Raw genomic sequence first — 25,185 nt, 5'->3', positions numbered from 1 at the left:
ATGTTGATGATATGTTGATTGCCGGGAAATCTCGTAAAGAGATGGATGCCTTGAAGAAGAGGCTGCATCAAACCTTTGATATGAAGGATTTGGGTGATGCAAACCACATTTTGGGTATGCGGATACTTCGGGACAGAAATCAGCATGTGTTGTATTTGTCTCAGAAGGAATACATTGGCAAAGTTTTGCAGAGGTTCAATATGGAAGGGGGGAAGAAGACTAGTACTCCTTTGCCTCCATATGTGAAACTCAATGCTATGGACAGCCCACAGTCAGATAGTGGCAGGGCTGATATGGCCAAGATTCCGTATGCTTCAGCTTGTGGCAGTCTCATGTATGCCATGGTTGCTACCAGGCCGGACATTGCATTTGCAGTGGGAGTGGTTTCTAGATACATGGCCAACCCTCGCAAGAAGCATTGGGAAGCAGTGAAAGGTGTCATGAGATACCTGAAGGGCACATAGGATATGTGCATTTGCTTTGGCAAACAGGATGCATTAGTGCATGGTTACACGGATTCGGATTATGCCGGTCATCCAGATAACCGGAAGTCTACTACCGGTTATGTGTTTACATTCACAGGAGGTGCTGTGTCATGGATATCCAAGATGCAGAAGTGCACTGCCTTATCTACTACAGAGGCCGAGTATATTGCAGCCACAGAGGCTTGCAAGGAGGCATTATGGCTATCTCGGTTAGTGGTTGATTTGGGTTATACAGGGGATATTCCATTGTTGCATTGTGACAGTCAGAGTGCCATCCAGTTGGCAAAGAACCCTGTCTTTCATGCAAAGACGAAGCATGTGGATGTGAAGTATCACTTCATCAGAGAGGTGATAGAGAACAAGCAAATTCAGCTTGTTAAGATTCATATGGATGACAACCCGGCTGATCTGTTGACAAAGAGTTTGCCTCCAGAGCGATTTGCTCATTGCAGACACTTGATGGGCATTGGATAAGGCCAGTTTCAGCCTTGATATGGCCTTGTATATTATCATGTACATGCTGATTTTTCTTTTCCTTCATTTAAGGGCACTTTGCCTTTAAGTGGGAGGTTGTTGGGGTAAAGGCATTATGCCCACCCTTATAGTGTGTACTAGCCCATAAGTTTTAGTACATAGTACACTTAGTACTTTTAATGTACTAAGTGCACTATGTGTACTAGTGCAAATATACATGTGTGATAGGGGAGTCACACACTCACACTTGATGAGTTGACTTATCCCCACATATGTCTCTCTCTCTCTCTCTCTTCCTTCTTCTCTGTGTATGTCTCCCACATGAAAGCCTGATTAATCTAACTCACTCCATCATTTCAGAGGATGAGCTTGCTGAGGCTTTGAGGGTCCTTCCGCGTCATAGTTGATTGACGCCTGCCTTTTTTATGCGCTATTGGGACCTTTTGGGGCCAAGCCTCCGCAGGGGCTTTCAGTATGTTTTGGACACTAGGGTGATGCCACAGAGTTTTTCAGAGGGCTTGATCTTTCTTATCCCCAAGGGGAAGGGAGTGTCAGATGATATTCGGCATTGGAGGCCTATTACAATTCTCAATACTGCCTACAAGGTCCTAGCAAAGGCCTTGAGTTTGAGGATCCAGCCCTTCCTTGGGGAGCTGATTCATGCTATCCAGACAGGATTCGTCAAGGAGCGCAGTATCCTTGACAACATTTTCACCTTCTGGGAGGCGACGGCCCGAGCTAGATTTCTCGGTGAGGACTTGGTCGTGATGCTTCTCGATTTTGAGAAGGCATACGATAGAGTCAATTGGGGTTTCCTAGAGGGCACTATGCTTCGCCTGGGTTTTGAGCCAGACTGGATTCAAGGAGTGGCGGCTCTATATTCCACAGCTCGTAGCCAGGTGTTGATGGCAGGAGGACGGGGGCCGAGTTTTGAGCTGACCAGATCAGTCCGTCAGGGATGGCCTCTCGCCCCGTTCCTTTTTCTTTTCTTTGCAGAGGCTATGAGCATGTATCTGACGGCAGAGGATGTTGGTTTGAGAGGACTCCAGCTTCCAGTCCGGGGTGAGGACTTGCTCGTTTCTGAGTTTGCTGATGACACGGGATTGTTTCTGCATGGCCAGGAGGCCAATTTACAGAGGGCAGAGCAGTCGCTACAGGTTTTTGGTGTGGCTTCGGGAGCATTGATCAATTGGCGCAAGACAGTGGCTTTTTGGATCAGTAGCGCTCCCGCTCCGGCATGGAGCCCAGACCTGGGTTTTAGATGGATTCCTCTTGGCACAGCAGTGCGGTATCTGGGATGTAAGATTGGACTTGATTTGTTACTTGAGCAGCAGATCGCCCCGCTTCTTCTGAGCATTCGGAAGAAGCTTTTATATTGGAGTACAGCTCGGCTATCCTTGGCTCGGAGAGTGGTGGTGACAAATCAGGTGCTTTTAGCGACTATGTGGTACATCACGTCTTGCTGGATCTTCTTGAGCTCTTGCATCAGCCAGGTATACAGAGGTTTTTCAGGAACTTTCTTTGGTCTAGGCGGGATGGTCAGCCGGCCCGGGCTAAGGTTGCTTGGGTAGTTATTACTCTTCCGCTGGCCCAGCGGGGCTTGGGCATTATAGATCCAGCTGATCAGAGTAGAGCCTTGTTGGGGAAGCTTATTGTTCGGGGGCTGCTTCCAGGCACTGAGCCTTGGAAGGAGCTTCTTTTTCAGCGGCTGCAGGCTAGAGCTCCCCCAGCAGGGGGCACTTGGGCACCAGAGATACAGTGGATCTTCATAGAGATGAGGAGGACAAGCCTCAGTAGAGGATGGGAGGACAGATTTGCCTTGAGCATCCTGCGAGCTTGGGAGCTGCTGAGACCGGGGCTTTTGCAGAGACCTCCACTTGTGATGAGGAGCGGGCCAGACAGCCGCTCATCTGGAGCCCCGCGGTACGCATAGAGCAGGGTCATATGCCATTGGCGGCAGGTCCAGCACGCAGTTTTGGAGATTGGCAGGCCTTTTGCAGTCTCTCGGAGGAGATCCAGGCGGAGAGGCTGAGTCACTTCAGAGGGGGGCTGATTATGAGGGATGACATTCAGGAGGCACTCACTGAGGAGTGGTTCTCGCCGCTCGAGCCAGCGGTCCCACGGTGGATGGGAGCCTTTACACAGTTGGAGATCCTGATTGCTGTCAGAGCTTGCACTGAGGATGGTAGATGCCTCTACTATGAGATACAGGATGAGGGCAGACTTCAGAGAGTGGAGGCGAAGTCGCCTTTGGTTGCAGAGTGCATCTTTCAGAGGATACGGGTAGTGGCCGCCGCTTCTCGGAAGTGGCATATTGATCCAGACCCTGCAGATGTGGACTCTGATTGGCGCATATGGGCATGGAGGCATATGCTGCACGCCCCTTGGCCCGGCTCCAATGGGACCCTGGCGAGTACGAGTGGCATGATCCTTATGCGTCCCCCGAGACCACAGAGATCACCTTTTTCCAGTACACTGTTCGGTTGGGGAGGCATATCTTGACTGCGAGGAGGATGGTCTCTCCAGCTGCATCGGAGCATTGGCGGCTACAGGGACTCTCACAGGAGTTCCTGGAGGATTTTTGGACCAGGCTCTAGGCTAGCCGACAGGCACGCAGGATCTTGGCTTTCCACTGGCTGGTTGCCCACAGGGGCTCTGTAGTTGGCTCCTGGCTTGTCTACAGTGGCCTTTCGCCGGCGTGCGTCCGATGCGGCCACCCATTGGAGACACACAGACATTGCCTATGGGACTGTCCACAGGCGCAGCAGATTTGGCTGAGGATGCTGCGCATTTTGGCCCCCCTTTCTCCAGAGGGCATGTATACATAGGGAGCCGCTGCTTGGTCGACTTCGTCAGGGCCTGCTCTGGGATACGAGACGGAGCAGGACAGCCAGGCCATCAGATTCATTAGGGGCCAGCCTCGCCTTGTTCCTTCACTGGATTTCTCGTCCGCCGTCTGGACACAGGAGAGGGATTTACGACGATGGGAGCTCCTCAGCAGCCTCACCATATGGTTCACCTGGAGAGCCCGTTGTTTCAAGGCCTTTGAGGGGAGACTGGAGCCACCAGCAGAGACTGTTTGGGCTATCTGGCAGGAGTTGATTCACACCCTGCGGGACAGTATGACCGCATCCGCGGGCAACTCGGATCGAGCGATCTTGCGGCGCCAGGCCTTCCACACCACTTGGCGCAGCGGCCCTTTCTATACTCTACACGCGGGTACCCCCGTTGGCACTACAGGCCACCCGTTTGGATTTTCCCCCCTCCTATTGTATGATATAGCCTCTCAGTTATTTGTACTTTTATCTGTACTTTTTTGCACCTAGGGAGAGTCTCCCTAGCTGCCTTGATTGGATCTCTGCTCTGCCTTCTTATGAGCAGGAGAGGGTTTTGTAGCCCAATGGGCGTTTTTTTATAACTAACGAAAGGATCTTTTCTCGGGGGGAAAAGAAAAAAAGAGGCATCACACTGCTCACAAGGATCAACACCTGTTACGGTGCAAAGCCTAGTCTTAGAAACCTGTTGAAGACCATGCAAGGCCTTCTGAAACCTATCAACCACCCCCTCTGAATCCGGAACCACAAAGCCAGGAGTATGCACCTCCTTCTGCAAGTAATCAACTGCCACCTGCCTGGCTTTTAGAAAGGTCCCCGTGGAAAGAACATCCTCATCTACAGGAGGTTCTTTGTCCCGAATACTACGAGGCATCAAAGCATAAGTTACCTGTTCAGTTTCCTCTGACTGACGAACACAAGAACCACAAACATCAGTACTGGAAAGTTCCTACCAACTGCTACCATCTACTGGCAAGCTATCCACCATCTGGTCCCGGAAAGCCTGCACCTACAGCGTATCCACACTTAAGTGGCCATTACCAGACTGCCACTCATCATCACAAACCTGAGGACCTGGGAGAGAGAGTGCTGAAAGCTTGTAAACTCCATTCTCCACTCCACCTTCCAAAACCACCTGGCCTGTTGCTTTGTCCCGAAGAGCAACAAAATGCTCATCAAACTCCACCCGTACGCCAGTTTTGCAAACCTGATGCACTGACAACAGATGAAAACCAAGTGACGGAACATACAACACCTAGGAGGAATGCTTCCCCCCTCTGCCATCGCGAACTATCTCCAACCTGCAATCACTGTGAACTGAGATAGTGGATGTATCCCCGGTAAGGATGTGACCAGAATACTTGCAGAGATCCTGTAAATTTGAACGGGAAGGAGTCATGTGCCTGGAAGCACCACTGCCTAGAATCCACTCTTGAGTATCCGTTGCGGAGAATCCTCCAACCTCCTCCCTGCCTGAAGAAAATGAAACATCGGTGTCACGATTATGACGTATGTATGTATCAGATTCTCTCTTCATTGCTGATTCCTGTTGCAGATGCAAAGAGTAACCAGCCAAAGGGAACCCCTACCCTCGACTGGTTGCGACTCTTCGCCAAAGGATGTACCTCTTCATCGAATAGCCACATCCCTTCGACGAATGGTTGTATCCCTTGATGAATGGTATTAGTACACAACATGAGGGATTAACAACATAATCCTCACAGTGGTATCAGAGCAAATTTTTTTTCCTACCCGTGGGTTGTGAAGCCCTCACCCTCTCCGCGGCACTCCCTCATCCACCCCTCCTCTCGGTGTTGTATGGAAGAAGCGGAGCGATGGTGGACTTGGCGTAAATCCTTGCTCTTAGTGATGTAAACAAAAACCAAAAAGGTTTCACCCACACACGCACGCATCGTGTGTATTGCAGTGAGGGAATCCTTGCTGAATATCCGGACTACCCTCCCTCCCTACTGACCGGTGGTGTTAGGCGTGCAACATGGCGGGAACTGCCCCTCTCGCTGCCGAATATGGAATTCCCCCCTCTTCGCCTCGTTCGCTGCTAGCGTGAGCCCTTGCTTGCTGGGAGCAGCTGCCGGTTCTGAGCCCTCGTTGATACATGCAGCGGCCGACCCTGAGTTCACCCGCCGACTAGCGACTGCCCGCCTCTTCGCTTTGCTGGCAGCACACCCTTCGAAGCGGCGCACCCTCCAGTCGGCGACGCGATCCAGCCCTTCGAAGCGGCGCACCTCCTTCCATCCAGTCGGCGACGCGTCCAGGCCTTCGAAGCGGCGCACCCCTTCCAGTCGGTGACGCGTCACCTTTGCACCTTCAAAAACAATACAAAAAAATTTAATACATGCATTGCCACGTGGGTCTCTCTTTAAAAAAAAAACAAAACAAAACCAACGGGCGTGCGCTGGTGTGAACCGCCACCCCTTGGCGATTCGGCAACCACCACCACCCCCCCCCCCCCGCGGCTGTCAGGATGTCACTTTCTTCTTGTTCGCCTCCGTCTTCCCAGCGATTTGGCGACCACCCTCCTGGCTGTTCGTGGGTTCTCCTGGCTTTGCCCACACCACATAATCTGCACGCTCTCGCCCTCTACGTGCATGCTTCATGGACAACTTTCCGGAGGAACCCGACATGCACATCTCTTCCCTGAGTTACATCGACGAGATCCTCGAGGCTTTTCTTCTCGTGCCCCCACTCCGGAATCAGTGCCACTTCCCGCCGATGCTGGGTGGATTCCAAGTCTTCCGGCCTCTCCTATCCCAACATCCCCGGCCTCTCAGGTGTACCGCATACATGTCAGCAGCCCGCATGTAACCGAACCCGACACTTGGGCGATTTGGACTATTTTCCTCACCTGCGAGCCACTGCATCTTACTCATTTCGAGTATTTTCTGTCACGGTACCCGCAGTTGGCACACTTTCTTCCAGAGTGTAGTGTGGATGGCCTCCGCAATATCTCCTCCATGCGCCCTCCTGTGACATTCTACTGCGAGATCTTCGTCCCCGACTATACTCCATTATCTCCGGTGCCCAGTTCTTTGGCGGAATCAAATGAAGAAGTGGAAGCAGACGCAATAACCTCCGAGGATGATCCCGAGGAAGTGGAAGACCCCGACTTCGAGTACGAGGATCCTGTTATTATTGCCTCTCCAGCAGCTGTTTCTTCCATCCTACATTTCGGGTGGACCTTTCCTGCTTCACCTCAGTACTCTCTCTGAGTTCTCCAGATGTCGACTTCGCACGACAACGTGCCACCCGCCGATCCTCAGATGGAGGCCTTGCAGATGACCACTCTTCAACAACGGATGGAGGACTTGCAAAAGGCCCTTTTCGACAGTATGGCATCAATGAGATCACAAATGGAGGACATGCAACAACGGCACCAACATCAACGCGAGGGCTCCAGGAAGTCACAGCGAGCGCGTCGTTCGCATTCTCCAACATCATCATCATCATCCTCGGTGGGCCAGCAGGACAATCCCTTAACTCCTCCCGATCCGACTGCTGAGGTAGACAATGTTGAACTCAAACTTTTGTATAAATTAATGACCACAGCACAAACACGAAAGATGGATATCAAGTTACCTGAGCCCTACAATGGCCGCCGCGATAAGCAGTTAATCGATCACTGGCTCTACAAGATGAAGGTTTATTTCTCAAATACCGAATTGCCCGAAAATAAAAGGTGGCATTGGCCAGTACCCTCTTGAAAGATACCGCCTTCCTTTGGTGGCGACGCAGGATTTCAGATGGCAAGTCTACTCCGACGTGGGATAAATTCCGGTGTGCTCTTCGCAAGGCTTTTGAGCCTGCCAATGCGAACTTTCATGCCAGGTCTTCTCTCCGCCGCCTGAGTCAAACTGGCTCCGTTTGCCGCGTACATCTCAGAGTTTCAAAAATTGGCTTTGGAGATAGACACACTCAGCCCCTCTGACCAGCTTCACAGCTTCATTGACGGGCTTGAACCCACGATCCAAGACGAAGTCCATAAGTATAATCCTGCCACCCTGGATGAAGCAATCTCGTATATCGAGCGCATTAGTGATTACCGGCGTCCTCCCAGGAACTTTTCCTTCGGCGCCCGTTCCTACCAGCGGAATCGATCCAATGGGACTAGCCAACCCCAGCGTCCCAATTCTGGACAACCCAACTCTCGACGACCATATTCTGGACAACACAGTCCTTCCGGCCGAGCATTTCCGTGCAAACTGCCGCGTCAAATGCAGGATCCTCTCAGACCGAATCCTCTGGCAGCAGAAACCGAGATCGGTCTCGACAGGACCGTCGCAGCAATGATCGGCGCAACTTCAAGCGAGAAACCTCTTCAGGACAGCAAACCTCTTCATCAACTGCCACTTCATCCCAACCTAGTCACCCAGGCCTCTGCACAATTTGTTCTGGCGATCGCCGGTGGTATGAATGTCCTCAGCGCCCTAAACCCTCCAACACTCGGCGCAATTCTCAGGTGGACAGTTGCCACCATGCTGATCATGACCCGCCTCCTGTGAAAGACAAAAACAAACAGATAGCTTGTTCTGTTCGTGTTTCTGAGTTTGTCTCAGTACCCTGATGCTTAATGGCCAAAGTACCAACCCTGTTCCGGTGAATCTTTCCAAGCAAGTCCTTAGTCTTTTGGGTTTCATTGGCGACCATCCCATCAATGTGCTGGTGGACAGTGGCTGTTCCACTAATTTTGTGGGCACTTCTTTGGTTAACAAGCTTCGCCTACAGACCCGACATTTTGTGGATGCTTTTCAAGTGGAGCTTGCTGATGGTTCCTTCCTTAATTGTAACGAAAAGGTGCAACAACTTCAGTTCCAGATTCAAGATTACCAAGATCACCTTAATTTTTCAGTGATGCTGTTGTTACATTATGACATAATATTGGGACAATCTTGGCTATATCGATATGATCCGGTGATCAGCTTTCGTTCTCATTCAATCCAGTTATATCATGATGGTCGAGAGCTGGAACTTCATGGCCTTTTCAGTGCCAAACCCATCACTGTTGTTTCTGCCCTGCAAGTCAAACGCCTCGTCCGCAAACGTGACTGTACAACATCCCTGGTCATGTTACGGGAGATTGAAGGAGAAACTAGTGAGCAGTCTCAAGCCTCGTCATCAACAACTGCTTACTTGGAGCAACCCTTCTTCAGGCCTTTTCAGGATTTGTTTCCGAATGATCTTCCGACGACATTGCCTCCTCGTCATCCTGTGGATCACCCGATTGATCTTATCCCAGGTCAACCTCCTCCAACCCGAGCTCCATACCGTGTTTCTTACTCTGAATCTCAGGAGATACAAAAGCAATTGCAGGAGTTGCTGGACAAAGGTCACATCCGTCCCAGCAAAAGTCCCTTCGGAGCCCCGGTTTTGCTAGTCAAAAAGAAGGATGGATCAATGCGGCTTTGCATTGATTACCGTACTCTCAACAAGCTGACAATCAAGAACAAATTCCCTTTGCCTCGCATCGATGAGTTGTTCAACCAACTACTTGGTGCTAAGGTGTTTTCCAAGATTGATTTGAAGTTCGGCTATCATAAAATTCGTATCCGTAATGGTGATGAATACAAGACAGCCTTTCGGACAAAATATGGCCATTATGAATTCTTGGTCATACCTTTTGGGTTAACCAATGCCCCGGCCACTTTCATGACCCTGATAAATGAAATTTTTGGGCCGTACTTGGACAAGTTTATGATCGTTTATCTCGATGATATTCTGGTTTTTAGCCGATCTATGGTCGATCACAAAGAGCATTTACAGATTGTCTTTGAAGTACTACGCACCAATTTGCTGTACATCAACAAAAAGAAGAGCAAATTTTTCAAGAACCATGTGGAATATCTTGGTCACATCATTTCTGCTAATGGATTGCAGTAGATCCTAAGAAGATTCAGGCGATTGTGGATTGGCCTTTGCCTCTCACCATTTCAGATGTTCGATCTTTCTTCGGACTTGCTAACTTTTATCACAACAAGGTGCATAGATTTTCAGAGATTGCTGCCCCTTTGACAGAATTGACAAAGTTGGACAAACTTCAGTGGTCTTCGGAAGCTGAGCAATCCTTCAATGATCTCAAGCATGCCTTGACGACAACCCCGGTCTTGGCCATTGCAGATCCCACTCAGCCCTTTGATATAATGACAGATGCCTCAGATCGTGCTTCTGGTGGAGTTTTGATGCAGAATGATCGTGTCATTGCTTTTGACAGCATGAAGTTTTCAGCCATTCAAAGCAGGTATCCTGTGTATGATAAGGAGTTTTTGGCAATCGTGCATGCTTATCGAACTTGGAGACATTATCTTCTTGGAGCAGATTCAGTTGTACGTACAGATCATCAATCTGTGACGTACATTTTCACTCAGCCTGTTATGAACTCTCGACAAGGCCGATGGGTTGAATTCTTGGCTAATTTCCACATGATTATTCAGTATGTTCCTGGTCTTCAGAATGTGGTTGCAGATGCTTTAAGCCGCATGCCTCGAGCCATTAATTTTGCCATCACAGATGTGCAAATGGAAATCCCTGCTTGTTTCAAAAATGAGTATTTGACTGATAGAGATTTTGGAGATGCGTTCCGTGCTCTCAAATCTTCTAATCCCAGTCCTGCAGAAATGAGCATGTTTGCAGCCTACATTATCATGGATGAGTTGCTGTTCTTTTCTGATCGCATTTGTGTGCCTCACAATACTTCATTGCGGAAGATTCTTATTCAGGAGCATCATGAAGTTCCTTATGCTGCTATCAACAAGACATATCAGCTTTTGTCTGTTACATACTTCTGGCCTCAGATGCAGCAAGATGTTATCAAATTTGTCAAAGCTTGTCATTCATGTCAGATAATGAAAGCCTCTCCACAACTTCCTCAAGGGTTACTTCAACTGTTGCCAGTTCCCAATGAGAGATGGGAAAGTATCAGTATGGATTTTATCACCACCTTGTCTCGTTCATCCAAAGGCAATGCTCAGATTCTTGTGGTGGTTGATCGATTTTCCAAAATGGTGCATTTCATTCCTTGCAAGAAAGCTGCTTCAGCCCAGATGTGGCGTCATTGTTCGTGCAACATGTCTTCAAATTGCATGGTTTGCCAAAGACCATCATCTCTGACAGAGATCCAAAGTTCACTGGACATTTTTGGACGTCTTTGTTCAAATCTCTTGGCACGAATTTGTTGTTCAGTTCAGCCTATCATCCTCAAACAGATGGACACACTGAAAGAGTCAATCAAATTTTGGAGGAAATGATTCAACATTACATTCAATTCTGTTTGGCATCATGGGAAGATTATTTGCCACTCGTGGAATTTGCTTATAATAATTCCCATCATTCAGCAATTGGATTAACTCCATTTCAAGCAGCATATGGGCATACTCCTCTTGTGCCTACAAACTTTGTTTTACAACACAAAGTGGCGTTGGCAGATCAGTTGGTTGATGCAAGATGTGCTTGTGCAAGTTCGAGATAAATTGGTCCATGTGCAACAAAAATATCAAAAACAGGCAACAAGCATCGTCGACATGCAGATTTCCAAGAAGGAGATTTGGTCTTGTTATATGTGGCACCTCACCGCTACAAAACAGTGAAGTCAGTTTTTCCAAAGTTGCGACCTCGCTTCTATGGGCCTTTCAAGATTCTTAAGAAAAATTCAGTTGTCAGTTACAAGTTGGAACTTCCACCTTCATGGGGAAAGATTCATCCGACTTTTCACATTTCTTGGCTCAAACAGTATGTTCAAGGAGACTCGCCTATTCCAGACTTATCTTCATATGTACCAAAAATTGAAGATGACCATATTATCCTTGTTCCAAAAGTAATTCTTGACATACGACAGAAGGAAACAAGAAGAAAGTTGACTACAGAATTTCTTGTGAAGTGGATGGACTTGGATGAGTCTAATTCCACTTGGCAAACAGATGAAGAAATGCAGCAGTACCCTAACCTTCTCCAGGAGTTCTTTGACAAATGGATGTCTATCATTTAACACAGGGGTTTTATTTTAAATGGGAGGGAATGTCACGATTGTGACGTATGTATATATCAGATTCTCTCTTCATTGCTGATTCCTGTTGCAGATGCAAAGAGTAACCAGCCAAAGGAAACCCCTACCCTCGACTGGTTGCGACTCTTCGCCAAAGGAAGTACCTCTTCATCGAATAGCCACATCCCTTCGACGAATGGTTGTATCCCTTGATGAATGGTTGTGCCTCTACATCGAATAGACACATTCCTTAGCCTAAAGTTGTATCCTTTCGTCTAAGGACATACCTCTTCAAATGTGCCTCTTCATCTCCTATATAAGAGACCTATTGTACTCAGTTTAATCAATTCAAGTCAATTCAATTTTCTTTCAAGTGTTCTTTTGAAGGTTCTTGTTCTAAGTTAAGTACTTAAGTAGTAATTAGTACACAACATGAGGGATTAACAACATAATCCTCACAATCGGTGTCTATCACCTCCAGGTGCACAAAAGCCGGAGTCTTCATGATTGCTGCTGAGGAATCTTCACCCTTCTCGGTCTTCCGCTTGGGACACTGCCTCCAATAGTGGCCTTTCTCGCCACAATCATTACAGGTCCTCTCTGCCTTTAGTTTCTCGCGGTCAGTAAACGGACTTCTTCTCAGAAGACTTCTCCGATGAAGCCTTCCCTTTGCCCATGTTACGGCCTTTCGACCGTTGGCCAGTTAAGGCCTCCGAACCTCCACCCCGAGGAGGGTTCGTGAATCGTTCCTCTTGGTCCAAGACCATGGGCACAAGCTCCTCCCACGTGATGGTGCTGAGCCTACCACTGGTAATCAAAGACGAGTAGAAAGCGAAATACTGAGCAGGCAAGTGGGACAGCAAAGTAATGGCCATATCTTTTGAGGATATCTCCTTCCCAGCCTGGAGGACTTCCTGCTGAAGGGCCTGCAGCTTGTTAATGTGCTCCCGCATCATCGACGACTTTGCAGAGTTCATAACCCGCATCTGCACTTCCAAGGAAATCCTCTTCATGGGCGATACCCTGTTATAAAGAGAAGCCAAGTGCTGCCATATGCCTCTGGCCAGCGTCATATGCTTTACATGATTGATTACCTGCGGTGTGCAGTTGAGAAAGATAAACGAACGGACCCTGGCATTGATACAATCCCACATCTGTGTCTGAGCCTCCCGGTCCTTTCGGATCGACGGTAACTTCCCTTCCTCTATTTCCGGCCGTGGAACCCCAACGACGACAAAATCAGCGAGGTCGTAAGACTCCAAAACAGATTCCATCATAACCTTCCATATGCCGTAGTTGTTTCCGTCCAACTGACGGTCCACCGGGAACGGGGGAGTGTCAGGATCTTCACATGCCTCTCGGCCATCTCAAACAGATCTGCCATTGCGGGGATGTACTCTGAAAAGGGTCGGTGAGTGGGAACAAAGAAGAACTAACACCTGCAAGTGGCTGTCCAGCAAATCAGCCTGCCGTCCTCTTGCTTCTCCTCTTCCCAAACAGTCCCGAACAGTCCACCAATCAGCAACACAACAGTCCCCCTCTTGCTCACACAAATCCCAAGAACTATCTAGAGCCTAGGCTCTGATACCATGTCAAAATACGCAGCAGCGATGACGACCAGATCTGAGAACACGAGCAAAACGCAATGCAAAAAAAATAACAGCACAAGAGAGAGAGTGGTAGAGGCGTGTAACTCTGCTCTATATACACAAGAAGATCCCGGAAATGATACAATGGTGACAAGGGGGCTGGGGGCCATTTTATATGGCCCCCCAACAGCAGTCGGCCTGCTGTAGGGCAGCCGACAGGGGCATGTCCACCACGACTGGTTATAAACCAGTCGGCCAATACAGTGTACAGTCGGCCAGCACCAACAAGGTGTCCACACAGTTGGCCAGCATCAGGACACGCAAACAGCTGCAGTCGGCTACATACAAGGACATCTTGCCAACTCAGGGATGCCTCCCAAGCCACAGAAAAAATGGGAAAAATAGGGAAAGATGGGAGAAAAATACGGGGAGTGAGGAAAAATGATAAGACACCTACAGAGGGCGAGACACCCACAACAGAGGCCCTGGTGTATATATATAGACAGGAGATGACTTCTAACAACCCCCCCCCCAAAACCGGTGGTTCAGTTCTTGCACGGACGGTTGAGATTCCATCCCTTCATATCTGCATTGCCTCTCCGGAGTCAGTACCTCATACCATATCGCTCCCTAGTCTTCGAGGGGACCCTATTTTGCAAAGAGTTGAGTACTCTGGCCTCCTGGGCCAATGTTACATCTACCAACAGATGGGACACCTTGCTAGAGCCTGTCCTCATCGGCAATCCAAGAGGCCGCCTCCAATAGTCCCCCCCCCCACCCCCCCCCCCCCCCCCCCGGCGCAGCCCCAGCTCAGATCCTCCCCAAGGGAGGTGGGTGGGACACAAGCCCCCAGGTACCACCAGAGCACCAGACCCGACTTTGGTTGAGACCAGCAGGAAAGAGTGGCTGACCACTAGCTTGAGGCGGAATTGCCAGCCGACTTCTAGAGAGCAGAGCGGCGTTGCCAGGCCCGCCAAGCTAGCAAGATATAGGAGGATACGGTTGTGTCACAGAGCTGTTACGAGCATTTATCTCAGCAACACCCCCCCCCCCCAACAATGATGGCCCCCCGAAGTACCTTGGAGGACCCTCGGCCCCCCCATTTAAAGACCATTACATCGTCGAGATCCCCCTCCAGGCTTTCAGTTTCCCAAGACACTCGCTGACCCTCCAGAACTTTCGACGGGCCCATCCTTGCACCCCCCCCCCATCCAAACCCCGCAGGTGAACCCTTCTTCCCCTACCCAACCTTCTCAGCCCTTGCCCATCCCTCATCCTCCAACACACACACACACACCCCAGCCTCCCCCCACATCCCTTGCCGTCCACTTTGACTCTCCCCCCTGCAGCTCCCTCTGCTCCGGCTGCACCGCAACCCTCTCCTTGTAAAGCCTTATGCCCTCAAGTACCTGTATGTCACCAATTGGCCGACCATTTGGTCCATTCCTAGTTTTTGCGTCTCGTTCACTTGAGGCCAGGCCGGTGTCTCATGTGAAGAGGCCAGTAATTTTGCTGACATGGACGGGAGCCAGACTGGTGCCACCCGTGTGTTAGCAGGATGGTGTCGTATGGACGGGAGCCAGATCAGTGCCACCCGTGTATGACCTGGACTGTGTTCGATCCATGGGACTGTCACGCCATGGAAGAGCCAGTATTCGTGCCGTGTTTCGCCTATGGGACTGTCACACCATAGGGAGACTCGTGCCTGGAACTGTGTCTTACCTATGGGACTGTCACTCCATAGGAAGACCAGGTTTTTATGTTTTATGTCGTGCCAATTTTGTGCCGACAGATATTTTGTACATGTTCCATGAACGGGAGATATGTCCATGTTATTATTTGCACATGCACACATGATTTGTATGCTTGAAACTGTTTTCGCATGACATGTATTTGTGTGTTTGCCTGCTTGACGTGTTACTTACTGAGCGGGGACGCCTGCCAGTGAGTCGTGAAGTCTGCCCTGTATTCTGACGAGTTTCAGTGCATGTGAACAGGTGGTAAGTATATGGTACATGTTGTTTTAATGTTTTAAATTCTAACCCTTTGATTTATAAGGTTAGGGGTTCACACTTATTTAAAAGTGGGCACCCCCTTTGGGCACCCACTTTGGGGCCAAGGTGGGGAGCCTCACTTTTAAGTGAGTGTGGGGGTGGGCATGGTCACCCACCCCCACTAATCCCCCACATGCAAACGTGGGTATGACCAAGGTTAACTCCACTTTGAATATTATTTAAAAAAGCTCCTTCCTTCAAGCGTGGTACCTCATCGCATCTACCTGGCGTTGATCCATCACCCATCGCTTCATCTTACGTGAGAATCGGCTGCCATCTCCTGCAGAATAGCAGCGCATACTCCCCAGGCGGCCATGAAACTGCTGCGCATGTTTTCCACAGGCAGCTACTACTGACAGTCTGCGCCTCTTTTCCTACAGGCGGCCAGCACAGACTGCAGGTGTGCTACACACAGGCTGCGCATGTCTCTCTACTGGCGGCTGAATATATTGCTGGTGGCTGCGTTGAATTCTGCAGGGGAGGGGTGCTTATGCTGCTGCTGCCTGCGCCAAACTCCCTACAGGCGGCTGTGTATGTCCATCTCTACAGGCGACTGCACCAAAGGCTGACGGCTGCCTTTCTACAGGCGGCTGTGTGTTTCTATTTCTAGCAAGGCTACGCTGCCTTTCCTTCTGCAGGCGGCCGTTACCTCCAGACTGCTGCGCCACCTTTTCATACTGACGGCTGTGTTCACTACTGCAACCAGTCGTTTTTCCCTTTTACAAGTTGGTGCTACATTAAGCGGCTGTGATTACTGGCGGCTGTCCCCACTTGTAGCAACCAGGCAAGAGGCGGCTGTGTCCTTTGTGGCGGTACATCATCTCCACGGGTGTTCTACAAGGAAGACTTCGCATCACCTGAGTGGCTTCATCATTCCGCAAGTTTTGGTCTTTTATCAACCAACTACAAGTAAGTGATTTTCAGATTTGAGTAAAGCATTTAATGTTTAAATCTGATAAGGGATTCATCCCTCTACGGCCACACCCGTTCGGTGCCGGGTTGTCCAAGCTTTATTGGAGAACCTCGGTCCAAAGGTGCTGAGATCGGGAGAGCCAGGCGTTAGTACGAGAGCGCCTGTTTGTGCGTGGTCTCGGAACACCAGTGAGGCGCTCTCCGCGGAGTCCAGTGAAAGCACAGGACCGTAGAGATTGGACCACACTAGTGGTCGTTCTGCTTCGAGTTTTCTTCATCGAAATCCGAGCCTATTTGTTTGGTACTGTTTTCATATGTACATGGACATTATCTGGTTCTCAGAACCCATGGAGCATTGTATTCATTAAATACTCCCAATAAATATATCATATATTGAGGGGGGGGTCGGCCCGTTCCGGCCCCAGTGCTGGTGTCCATCTTTCCATTTCTGTTCATTTAAAGTTCAAGTTATTTTAAGTTGTCCATTTCATATTTGTGGTTTTAAAGTTGTGCTATTAAGCGTGTGGGTGTCCAACTGAGTCTTTCCCACTTGACGGGATCGGTTTCACTGTAAATGAGAGAAATGCACAGCAGAGAACAGTGATACAAGCACAAGCTTTATTACAACACACCTTCCAGGAGGTGGCCCTGAAAGCCCAGGCTCACCACCATTTATGACCGAGTTCCAAGTGTACAAGAGAGTCGCCCTTGATACACCACACACGCACACATGTAGAGGTAAACAGACACACTCGCTCGCACTTTGGAAACACACAGGAGAGAGTGATTCGCAATGCATAAAAACCCTTCCCCAAGGGTCCCTATTTATAGGTCCCTGGGCAGGTCGTCAGGTCTTGGTCGGCCTGTTGGTCGAATGGGGCTGGTTGGGTGCCACTGCACATCACCCACCGTCATCGGGTCCTAGCCGGCCTGCTAGTCGGATGGGGCTCGCTGGGTGCCACTAACACATCACCCGCCGCCGCTGTTGGAATGGTGGTTCGCCTGGCAGACCACCTGCAGGTGTATCACATTCTCCCCCACCTGCAAGTGTATCACATTCTCCCCTACTAAGCTTGCAGATGTCCTCAGCTGCATCACATCCTTATAGACCACCAAAAGTGATAATGACTCGACCCGGAACTTGGTCCTCATCAAACCACACTACCTGTTGCACAGGATAACCCTTAAACTTTAGGAGAAACTGGAGTTTCTGGCGTCGCGTCCCACGCTTATACTGATGCAGAACCACCAACTCAGGCACCAATATCTCCTGGAGACCGCCATCATCCCCCACGAGTTCTGGCTCGTCTTCATCAGGAGGAGCGCTCAAAGCAGGACCATGATCTTCGGAGCAAGTTTCGAATGAACTTCACCAAATTCTGTAAGCCACTGCTTCTGGATCTTCAAATAGGCCCGATCCCCTTCCTTGAAGTTGCTCTCCCATTGATGCTTATTTGCTTGCTTGACCTGTTTAGCCTCGGAGTTTTTGATCTCCTCTCGAACTTTTCGCAAGAGTTGATCCATGTCCTGCACCAACCGGCCTATGCCATAATGACCTGTAGCTGTCTCCAAGACTTGAGTCATCGGGTTGATAATCGGCCGCTCATAAACTACCTCAAATGCCGTCTTCTTTGTTGACACTTGCACCGTATCGTTGATGGAATGTTCCACGAGAGGAAGGAATTCCCCCCACAAGGTTTGGTGTTATTGGTAGAAACACCAAAGCATAGTGATCATTGTTTTGTTCATGCTTCCCATCTGCCCATCAGGCTGAGGATGAAAGGCTGTGCTAAACTGCAGCTTTGTTCCTAATCCATAGAAGAGTGCCTTCCAAAAAGTTGTGAACTTCGGATCACAATCAGAAACAATCCTCTTTGGAAGCCCTGGGCCCATGAAGACGAAAAAATTATTTGATAAATAGGTGAGCTGCCTCGTGTGCATCCGCATCCGTCTTGCAAAAGCGATCAAGTGTGTTTGTTTGCTGAGCTGCTGAGCCGGTGCACCACAGTCAAAATACAATCATTCTGGAACCTCTTCGGCAAACCCACCACAAAATCCATGGAAATGTCCTCCCACGGCGAGTCGAGAACTGGAAGAGGGTGAATGGGTGAAGCTTTCCTGCCGCTTTTCACAAATTAGGCTTTGACTTTTGGCAAATCTGTCAATGGCACACGAACTGATGCACATTCTGCTTCACGCAAGGCCAAAGAATAACCGTGTTAACTTCTCTAAAGTTGGGCCCTCACCGCGATGCCCTGATGCGGCATTCATGGTGCGGATGAGAGCTCCGCCTTACCCACCTTCTCTATTGGGCTGCATGGTAGATTGGAGAGAGCGGCGACCCCCCTTAGAAGATTTTAGGGGATGCACCTTGAAGAGGGTGAGGGTGATTGGTTTTCATGCACAAGTGGCACATCGACTCTCCACCGGCCAAGGTGGCCACAGAGAGACTCTCACGGTTATGGATTTGGGAGGGCCGGCCTCTCACGTGTCTCTAGTGGGACTAAAGAAAGTGGACATGGCATGATCCAAAGGACAGTGAGGAGACGCCTAGCATACACTACACGGTTGGACTGAAGGATTCAGATGTCAAAGGTTGAGGGCACTCTAGCAGCAACAGGAAACTGGCAGTCCCAGGGCCTCCCGCCGCACACACTCTCATATCTTTGGAAGTGGAGGCTATGGGAGAGCGGAAGATCACTCTCTCCATGTGGCAACTGGCACATAGGAGCTTGGCAATTGGCACTTGGTTTGCCATTGGGGGTAGACCAGCATTATGTTCAAGGTGCGGCCATCCCCAGGAGTCTCAGCATCATTGTCTTTGGGATTTCCCGAAGGCTCAATAAGTTTCGCAAAGGATACTACACATTTTCACTATGGATCAGGCCCTCCAAGCTCACCCGCATTGTTACGTAGGCACAATTGCTTGGGCCATTGAGGCCACGGTCATCATCCATATGAGGAGGAGGGTGGGGGACCAGCCCTTTAGGTCTCTCACCTTCATATTTCTGCAATGCCAATTCCAGCTCCACCTACAGGTCGCTAGACTCCAGGTTCTAGCCAGAGATGGGAGATTTGCAACAATATAGTTACATGGCACATCTAGAGACCTCGATGCAATGAAGCCATTGAAGGCACCCTCACCCCGCCAACGGAGTCCATCCAAAGCATCTGGCTCGATATCATTCGTACCCTCCGCAGTCAGTGGGGGCAGCTTTGGGGTGGCTGAGGCCGCATGCGGAAGCGCCAGGAGGCCTTCCTGAGGATCTGGCATCACGGTCCATTTCCTACTGATAGTGGTGGCGAGCCCACTTGGCACTATAGACCACCTCTATGGTTGTTTCCCCCTCCCCCCCTTGTATGAGATAGCCTTCTCCTCCTAGAGTGGCCAGCCGGAGGAGAAGAGCATCCTCCCCTTTTATGCATCTTGACTCTCGCTTCCCATTTGGGGACGAGTTTGTACTTAGCCATTACGGCTGCTTTCTCAGTAACTTTCCTAGGGGGGAAAAAAAAAGATAAAAGAAAAACCAGATATTGGGATTAGAGGTTTGCAAAGCCTAGGCAGGAAGTATTACAGCCCAGGTAGGACACTGAGACCTGCACACACGGGAAGGGTGAGGCAAATGAATTGCCCTTAGAAGTAAGGGCAGCAGCAAATGCCCAATGAATTGTAGCCAAGAAAACTTGTGCTCACAGACAAAAGACTTGAAGCAGGCCAAGCAATCAAAAGTTGGGCAGCGTTTGCAAATTCGCTCAGAGGCTAAATCAACAGCAACACATACCAACAGCACGTGGTTTTCATCTATGACCAATGGCTTTAAATCACCACATTTTCTTTGTTTGTTTGTGTGTGTGTGTGTGTGTGTGTGTGTGTGTGTGTGTTTGTGCGCGCCCACACGCATGATTTGATGCAGAGGGTTTATATGAGAGACAGGTGTAGAAGGGACCTCTCTCTTTTTTTGAGATCATTAAGCTCTCGAGCAGCCACTGCCTTCTCACGTTGCAGTCGAGAAAGTTGCTTCTTAAGATACTCCACCCTCTGAGCATCCCGTCTCTCTTTGAGCTTATCTCCGTGACCATTTTCGATTTCCTGCATTCACAAAACCTTGGCTAATGCATTCACAAGATGTAGCTAAACTCATCAGTTTCACCTTACGTTGGTCTCCTTTCCCCCACTTGATCTTACCTCTCTAGCCTTCTCTTTGCTGGGTTTGATTTTTTGTTCATGAGATGTCGCCTGCAGTGCTTTCATCTTCGTCTCCACAATCTGCACACCCATGGATGTAACTGTTTATCACATTGACATACATAAACATGTCAAAAAGCTTAAGAAAATTAGATGTGTAGGTGCATGCGTGACCATCAAAAAAACCCATATACCTCCGTTTTACATAGGGGTATGAGCCAGGAATCCACTACATGCTGCAATATATAAGGACTTGTAAAGAAAACTACCTTTACTTCATACTCCATGGCACATTCTAGTAGAGCAATCTGAAGCTCCTCGACTTTCTTCTTATAGTAGTCAGAATTGAGCTTTTCTGTCCCCTATGTATTGCGATCAAGAAATCTCATATCAAATATCCATGTAATAAAACCAGCAAGCAGGTGAATATATGTGAATATGCAATGGCATACCTGAGAAGAAAGGAAGCCATTCCCCAGTGCAGAAAGCTTCCTACCGAGCAGGTCCTTAATCTTGTTTCCACCTGGGAGAAATCCATCAGACAATTTAAGTAAATATTGCATGTGCAACCCTTCCCTCTTGGTTCTGGGATGACAGGGCTGGTCTCCAATGCGAGGGACCAATGGCCTCTAGTGCCTGATGCCTAGTGCCTATCCTCCATGGGCATTTAAAGGTGGCAACTTACTTAGAAGTCATCATGACGGTGCCCTGTGAGTCCATGTGTCTGTGCATCTCGTGTTGATAGGGGGCCACTAATACTATGTTGACAGGGGGCCACTAATATTCTATGGCCGTAATCTATGTATTCTTAATATTATTGTTGATTAAGAAAACTCACCATTGATTTCCACTGTCTCACTCCAAGTTTTGGAGCCCCCAGTTTCAAGCTTGCATGAGATCTTCTCTGATGCAGTGCTGTCACCTTGCAATTTCTCTCCACCACTAGCAGCACCATCAGAAGCAACCTCACCATCTTCCACACTACACTTCCAACGTCTTCTACCTCGTTTTTCGCCTTGCTTCATATTCTTATCATCTGCAATATCATCATCATCATCATCATCATCACACATGGTTGTTTGAAAGTCCCCACCTGTCTGCTGAGTTTTCACATAGTCCTTGCCATAGTTTAGGGTATAGGGCAAAGCTAGGGTTGGGGTTAAGTACCACAAAGCCGAGGGAGCACTGACAGCACTGCCCATTCGATAATCAATGACATCACACTCACTGTTTTGTATGCTAAGCAAGCTGTTTTTGATAACATCGCCTCTCATGATATCCTGCATGAAGCCATCTGCATCGCCAAGTGTGTCAACGATGAGGGTTTTCCGGTGATGTTGATGTGGTTGGTGACGTTGACAATGTTGTTGTTGATGATGGATAAAGCTGATAGTGGTCTCCTTGGTGCCTATGGAAAATTCTCCATCTTCAAGCATTTCCATGGTGGCTGATTTGATGGCATCAGAAGAGAGCAACCTATGGTCATCAGGACCATGGCCATGGACATGGTCATCATCAACATCAAGGTGATGATGTTCGCCCTTGTTGGGTTGATGGGTCCATGAGAGGACCATCTTTTCCAGCCCATCTGCAATCTGCTCTATGGCAGTTGGCTCCAGCTTGCTTCTCCACCCATCACCATGGCCGTGAACAGCTCCATTTTGCTTCATAGCCTCTTGTTGTTGTTGGTTTTGCTGCACTTGGGTTCCTTTAGTGTAGGGTTTCCTTGCTTTGTTGCTGCTGCTGTTGCCTCGATTGGAGCCCCCTTGGGGCTTGAAGTAGATGCGAGTCATGGCCTTGCAAAAATGCACTCACAGGAGGCCTGCGATCGATGAGAAAATTAGGGTTCAATTGAAGAAGATGTGTGATAGGAGAAAGCAAGAGAGCGAGTGTGTAGAGTTAGTTAACTGTCGGTTGAAAGGTCCTCTCCCTAAGGTTTTGTTTGCTACGAATACATCATTTTGTTATTAATTTTTGGCCTATTGTAATGGAAGGCAAGTGATAGCATAAGTGGGTCCCAAACATTTTTTTATTAAATAATTTCTTTTTTTGGGAGAAAGTTAATTATTATATTATTATATAACCACAGGAAAGCTTTACAAAAACCATGGGCCCCAAATTGAACCCCGGAGACTATTCCAACTCCTTTACATTACAATTTAGCAACTTGCATAACATATCCCATCTATCCTATTCCCACACAAAAGAAGATTGGCTCCAAGACACATGATATCCAAGTTGCATGCAAGCAATCATCATCACTTCAGTGGTGTAGCCTTCGGGAGGTCTCTTTTCTAGAACATATCTGCCAATCCACACCTTGACCACAGCTCTGGTTCCCAGGGGGTTCTCAATGAAAGCCACAAATGTGTAAATAGGATGCTTCACTTTGAGATACTATTCTTGGCCCAAATATATGCATTCAGCACAGTATTACATATGGTTACTCTATCCTAAAATGAAACTCTTACTCCTTCCCACTTCTTTAATTTCTGAAGAAATCTTTCAATGGCCCACTCAAAGAGTTGTTTATTGGTGATATCTACCCAAAGAGGGCTCCCAGATGCCTAATGATTTGACCTCTCTTAACCACTCACAGCCCCATCTTTCCAGATCAAAGTCATTATCTTCAGTTAAACTAATTAATCTGGACTTCAGAATATTGCATTTGGAGCCTAAGGCATCAACAAACTCCTGGACTATGGACAAGGCTTGCCTCACATTGTCATTATTTGCTCTTAAGAAAAGCACGAAACCATCAGCAAAGCAGGGAATCATCAGCAAAGCGTTGAATTCCCCACTTTTTAATTTCAGTCCAGTAATCCTCCCTCTTTCACTCCCTTTTCAAAGGGCCACAATAAGAGGATGCGAAGCAATTGCAAGGAGCAAGGGAGCAAGGGAGCAAGGGGACATTCCTGTCTTACTGACCTTCTAATTTCAAAACCCCCTACTATCCTGCCATTCAGTAAAAGGCTAGAAAAGCCTCCAAAAGAAAGAGTATAGATGCAAGAGGCTATTTTGAAACCAAATCCCATTTTCTCCATAACCCTAGCCACAAAGGACCAGTGTATCCTATCATATGCCTTTTTCCAGGTCCAACTGAAGCATGATGCATTTATTATTAGTCCTTTTGGCCACATCCCTACCTATCACTCATGGCAGTTAAAATATTGTCATAAATAGATCTTCCCTTTATGAATCTATATTGCTTCCTATAGACCACTTTCTAAAGAGCAAGAGAAATCCTTAAAGCAATCACTTTTGACAAGGATCTTGTATACAACAGTTAGCAGGGTGATAGGTCTCTAGTGGTTGAACCTGCTACAAGCAGCTTGCTTGGGGATGTTAACCCATTTCTAGGGTTAACAAGAGCTACCACCATTATCTTACATCAAGGAGTCAAGGTAGATACACCAAAGGGTCATACATTCACGATATGAAGCAATAGTGTCCAAATCTACAACATGGACAGGCGCCTGTAATGGTCCAATGGAATACTTAAGGCGATTGCCGCTTCAAGAGCGTGTGGTAGCAAGTTTCGGATGAAGTCCTAAGTGATGTACTTCATGGATATATTATGAGAGTATTTTCTCCATAACCCTAGCCACAAAGGACCAGTGTATCCTATTATATGCCTTTTTCCAGGTCCAACTGAAGCATGATGCATTTATTATTAGTCCTTTTGGCCACATCCCTACCTATCATGGTAGTCAAAATATTGTCATAGATAGATCTCTCCTTTATGAATCCATACTACTTCCTAGAGACCACTTTCTAAAGAGCAAGAGAAATCCTTAAAGCAATCATTTTGGCAAGGATCTTGTATACAACAGTTAGTAGGGTGATAGGTCTCCAGTGGTTGATGAACCTGCTACAAGCAGCTTGCTTGGGGATGTTAACCCATTCCTAGGGTTAACAAGAGCTACCACTATTATCTTACATCAAGGAGTCAAGGTTGATACACCAAAAGGTCATACATTCAAGATATGAAGCAATAGTGTCAAAATCTATAACTTGGATGGGCGCCTGTAATGGTCTGATGGAATACTTAAGGCTATTCCCGCTTCAAGAGTGTGTGGTAGTAGCAAGTTAGGATGAAGTCCTAAGTGATGTACTTCATGGATATATTATGAAAGTAGTCATTGTAATAGCATTAGGCCTTTTATGAGCCTAAAGTGCTTGACCGGACAGTTTAAGTGAGTGTGAACACTTATGGCCATGCATATAAGTGAATATCTCTCATAATACAACATACTCTCCCATTGTGCAATTGAGTCTTGCTCTTGCTAATCCTCTTGCTAATCTATCTCCCTAGTGCAATGCTAGTGAGTGTGTGTGAGTGAAGTGAGGTGAGAGGAGGCATGAGTACCTGTAGTGCAATGCAACGGTGTGACAATGCTCGCAGAAGGCACGGTGGAATTGCTTCTCAAGGAGTTGTAGAGCTTGGAGACCTCAAGGGTTACGAGCTCAACCATTGGAAAGATACTCTCACGACAATTGCAGTTCACCAGGTAATCTCTTGTTGGATGTGTTTTGAGGAGGGTTAGGGTGAGCCATAACAAGGGATGAGTTTCACCACTCCCTCCTTGAGATCCAGGACCCCAAAGCTGAAAAGGCTTCTTTAGAGATGTTCCAAACTATGTCTTTTAGAAAGGGCT

General features: G+C 48.3%; 1 protein-coding gene across 3 annotated transcripts in view; it reads right to left on the bottom strand.

The window, feature by feature from the left end:
• The window catches only part of LOC147623275 (uncharacterized), a 34,981-nt gene extending 12,517 nt beyond the window's left edge, over positions 1-22,464 (bottom strand). The window contains exons 1-6 of one of the 3 annotated variants that reach the window (XM_086821386.1): positions 21,756-22,464; positions 21,366-21,563; positions 20,980-21,050; positions 20,797-20,889; positions 20,528-20,608; positions 20,289-20,431 (exon numbers count right to left, since the gene is read on the bottom strand). In XM_086821386.1, coding sequence (XP_086677512.1) covers positions 20,289-20,431; positions 20,528-20,608; positions 20,797-20,889; positions 20,980-21,050; positions 21,366-21,563; positions 21,756-22,320 — 1,151 coding nt within the window. In that variant the 5' untranslated portion in view covers positions 22,321-22,464. Of the gene's footprint in view, positions 1-20,288; positions 20,432-20,527; positions 20,609-20,796; positions 20,890-20,979; positions 21,051-21,365 lie in introns of all 3 variants that reach the window. The other 2 variants (XM_086821388.1, XM_086821385.1) reach the window with 2 other exon arrangements.
• Between the last annotated feature and the right edge of the window lie 2,721 nt (positions 22,465-25,185).

The sequence above is a fragment of the Cibotium barometz genome, chromosome 27 (assembly GCF_041138505.1).
Source record: "Cibotium barometz isolate CiBa-2024 chromosome 27, ASM4113850v1, whole genome shotgun sequence".
Taxonomy (NCBI): Eukaryota; Viridiplantae; Streptophyta; class Polypodiopsida; order Cyatheales; family Cibotiaceae; genus Cibotium; species Cibotium barometz.
This window is presented reverse-complemented; position numbering and strand designations above follow the sequence as displayed.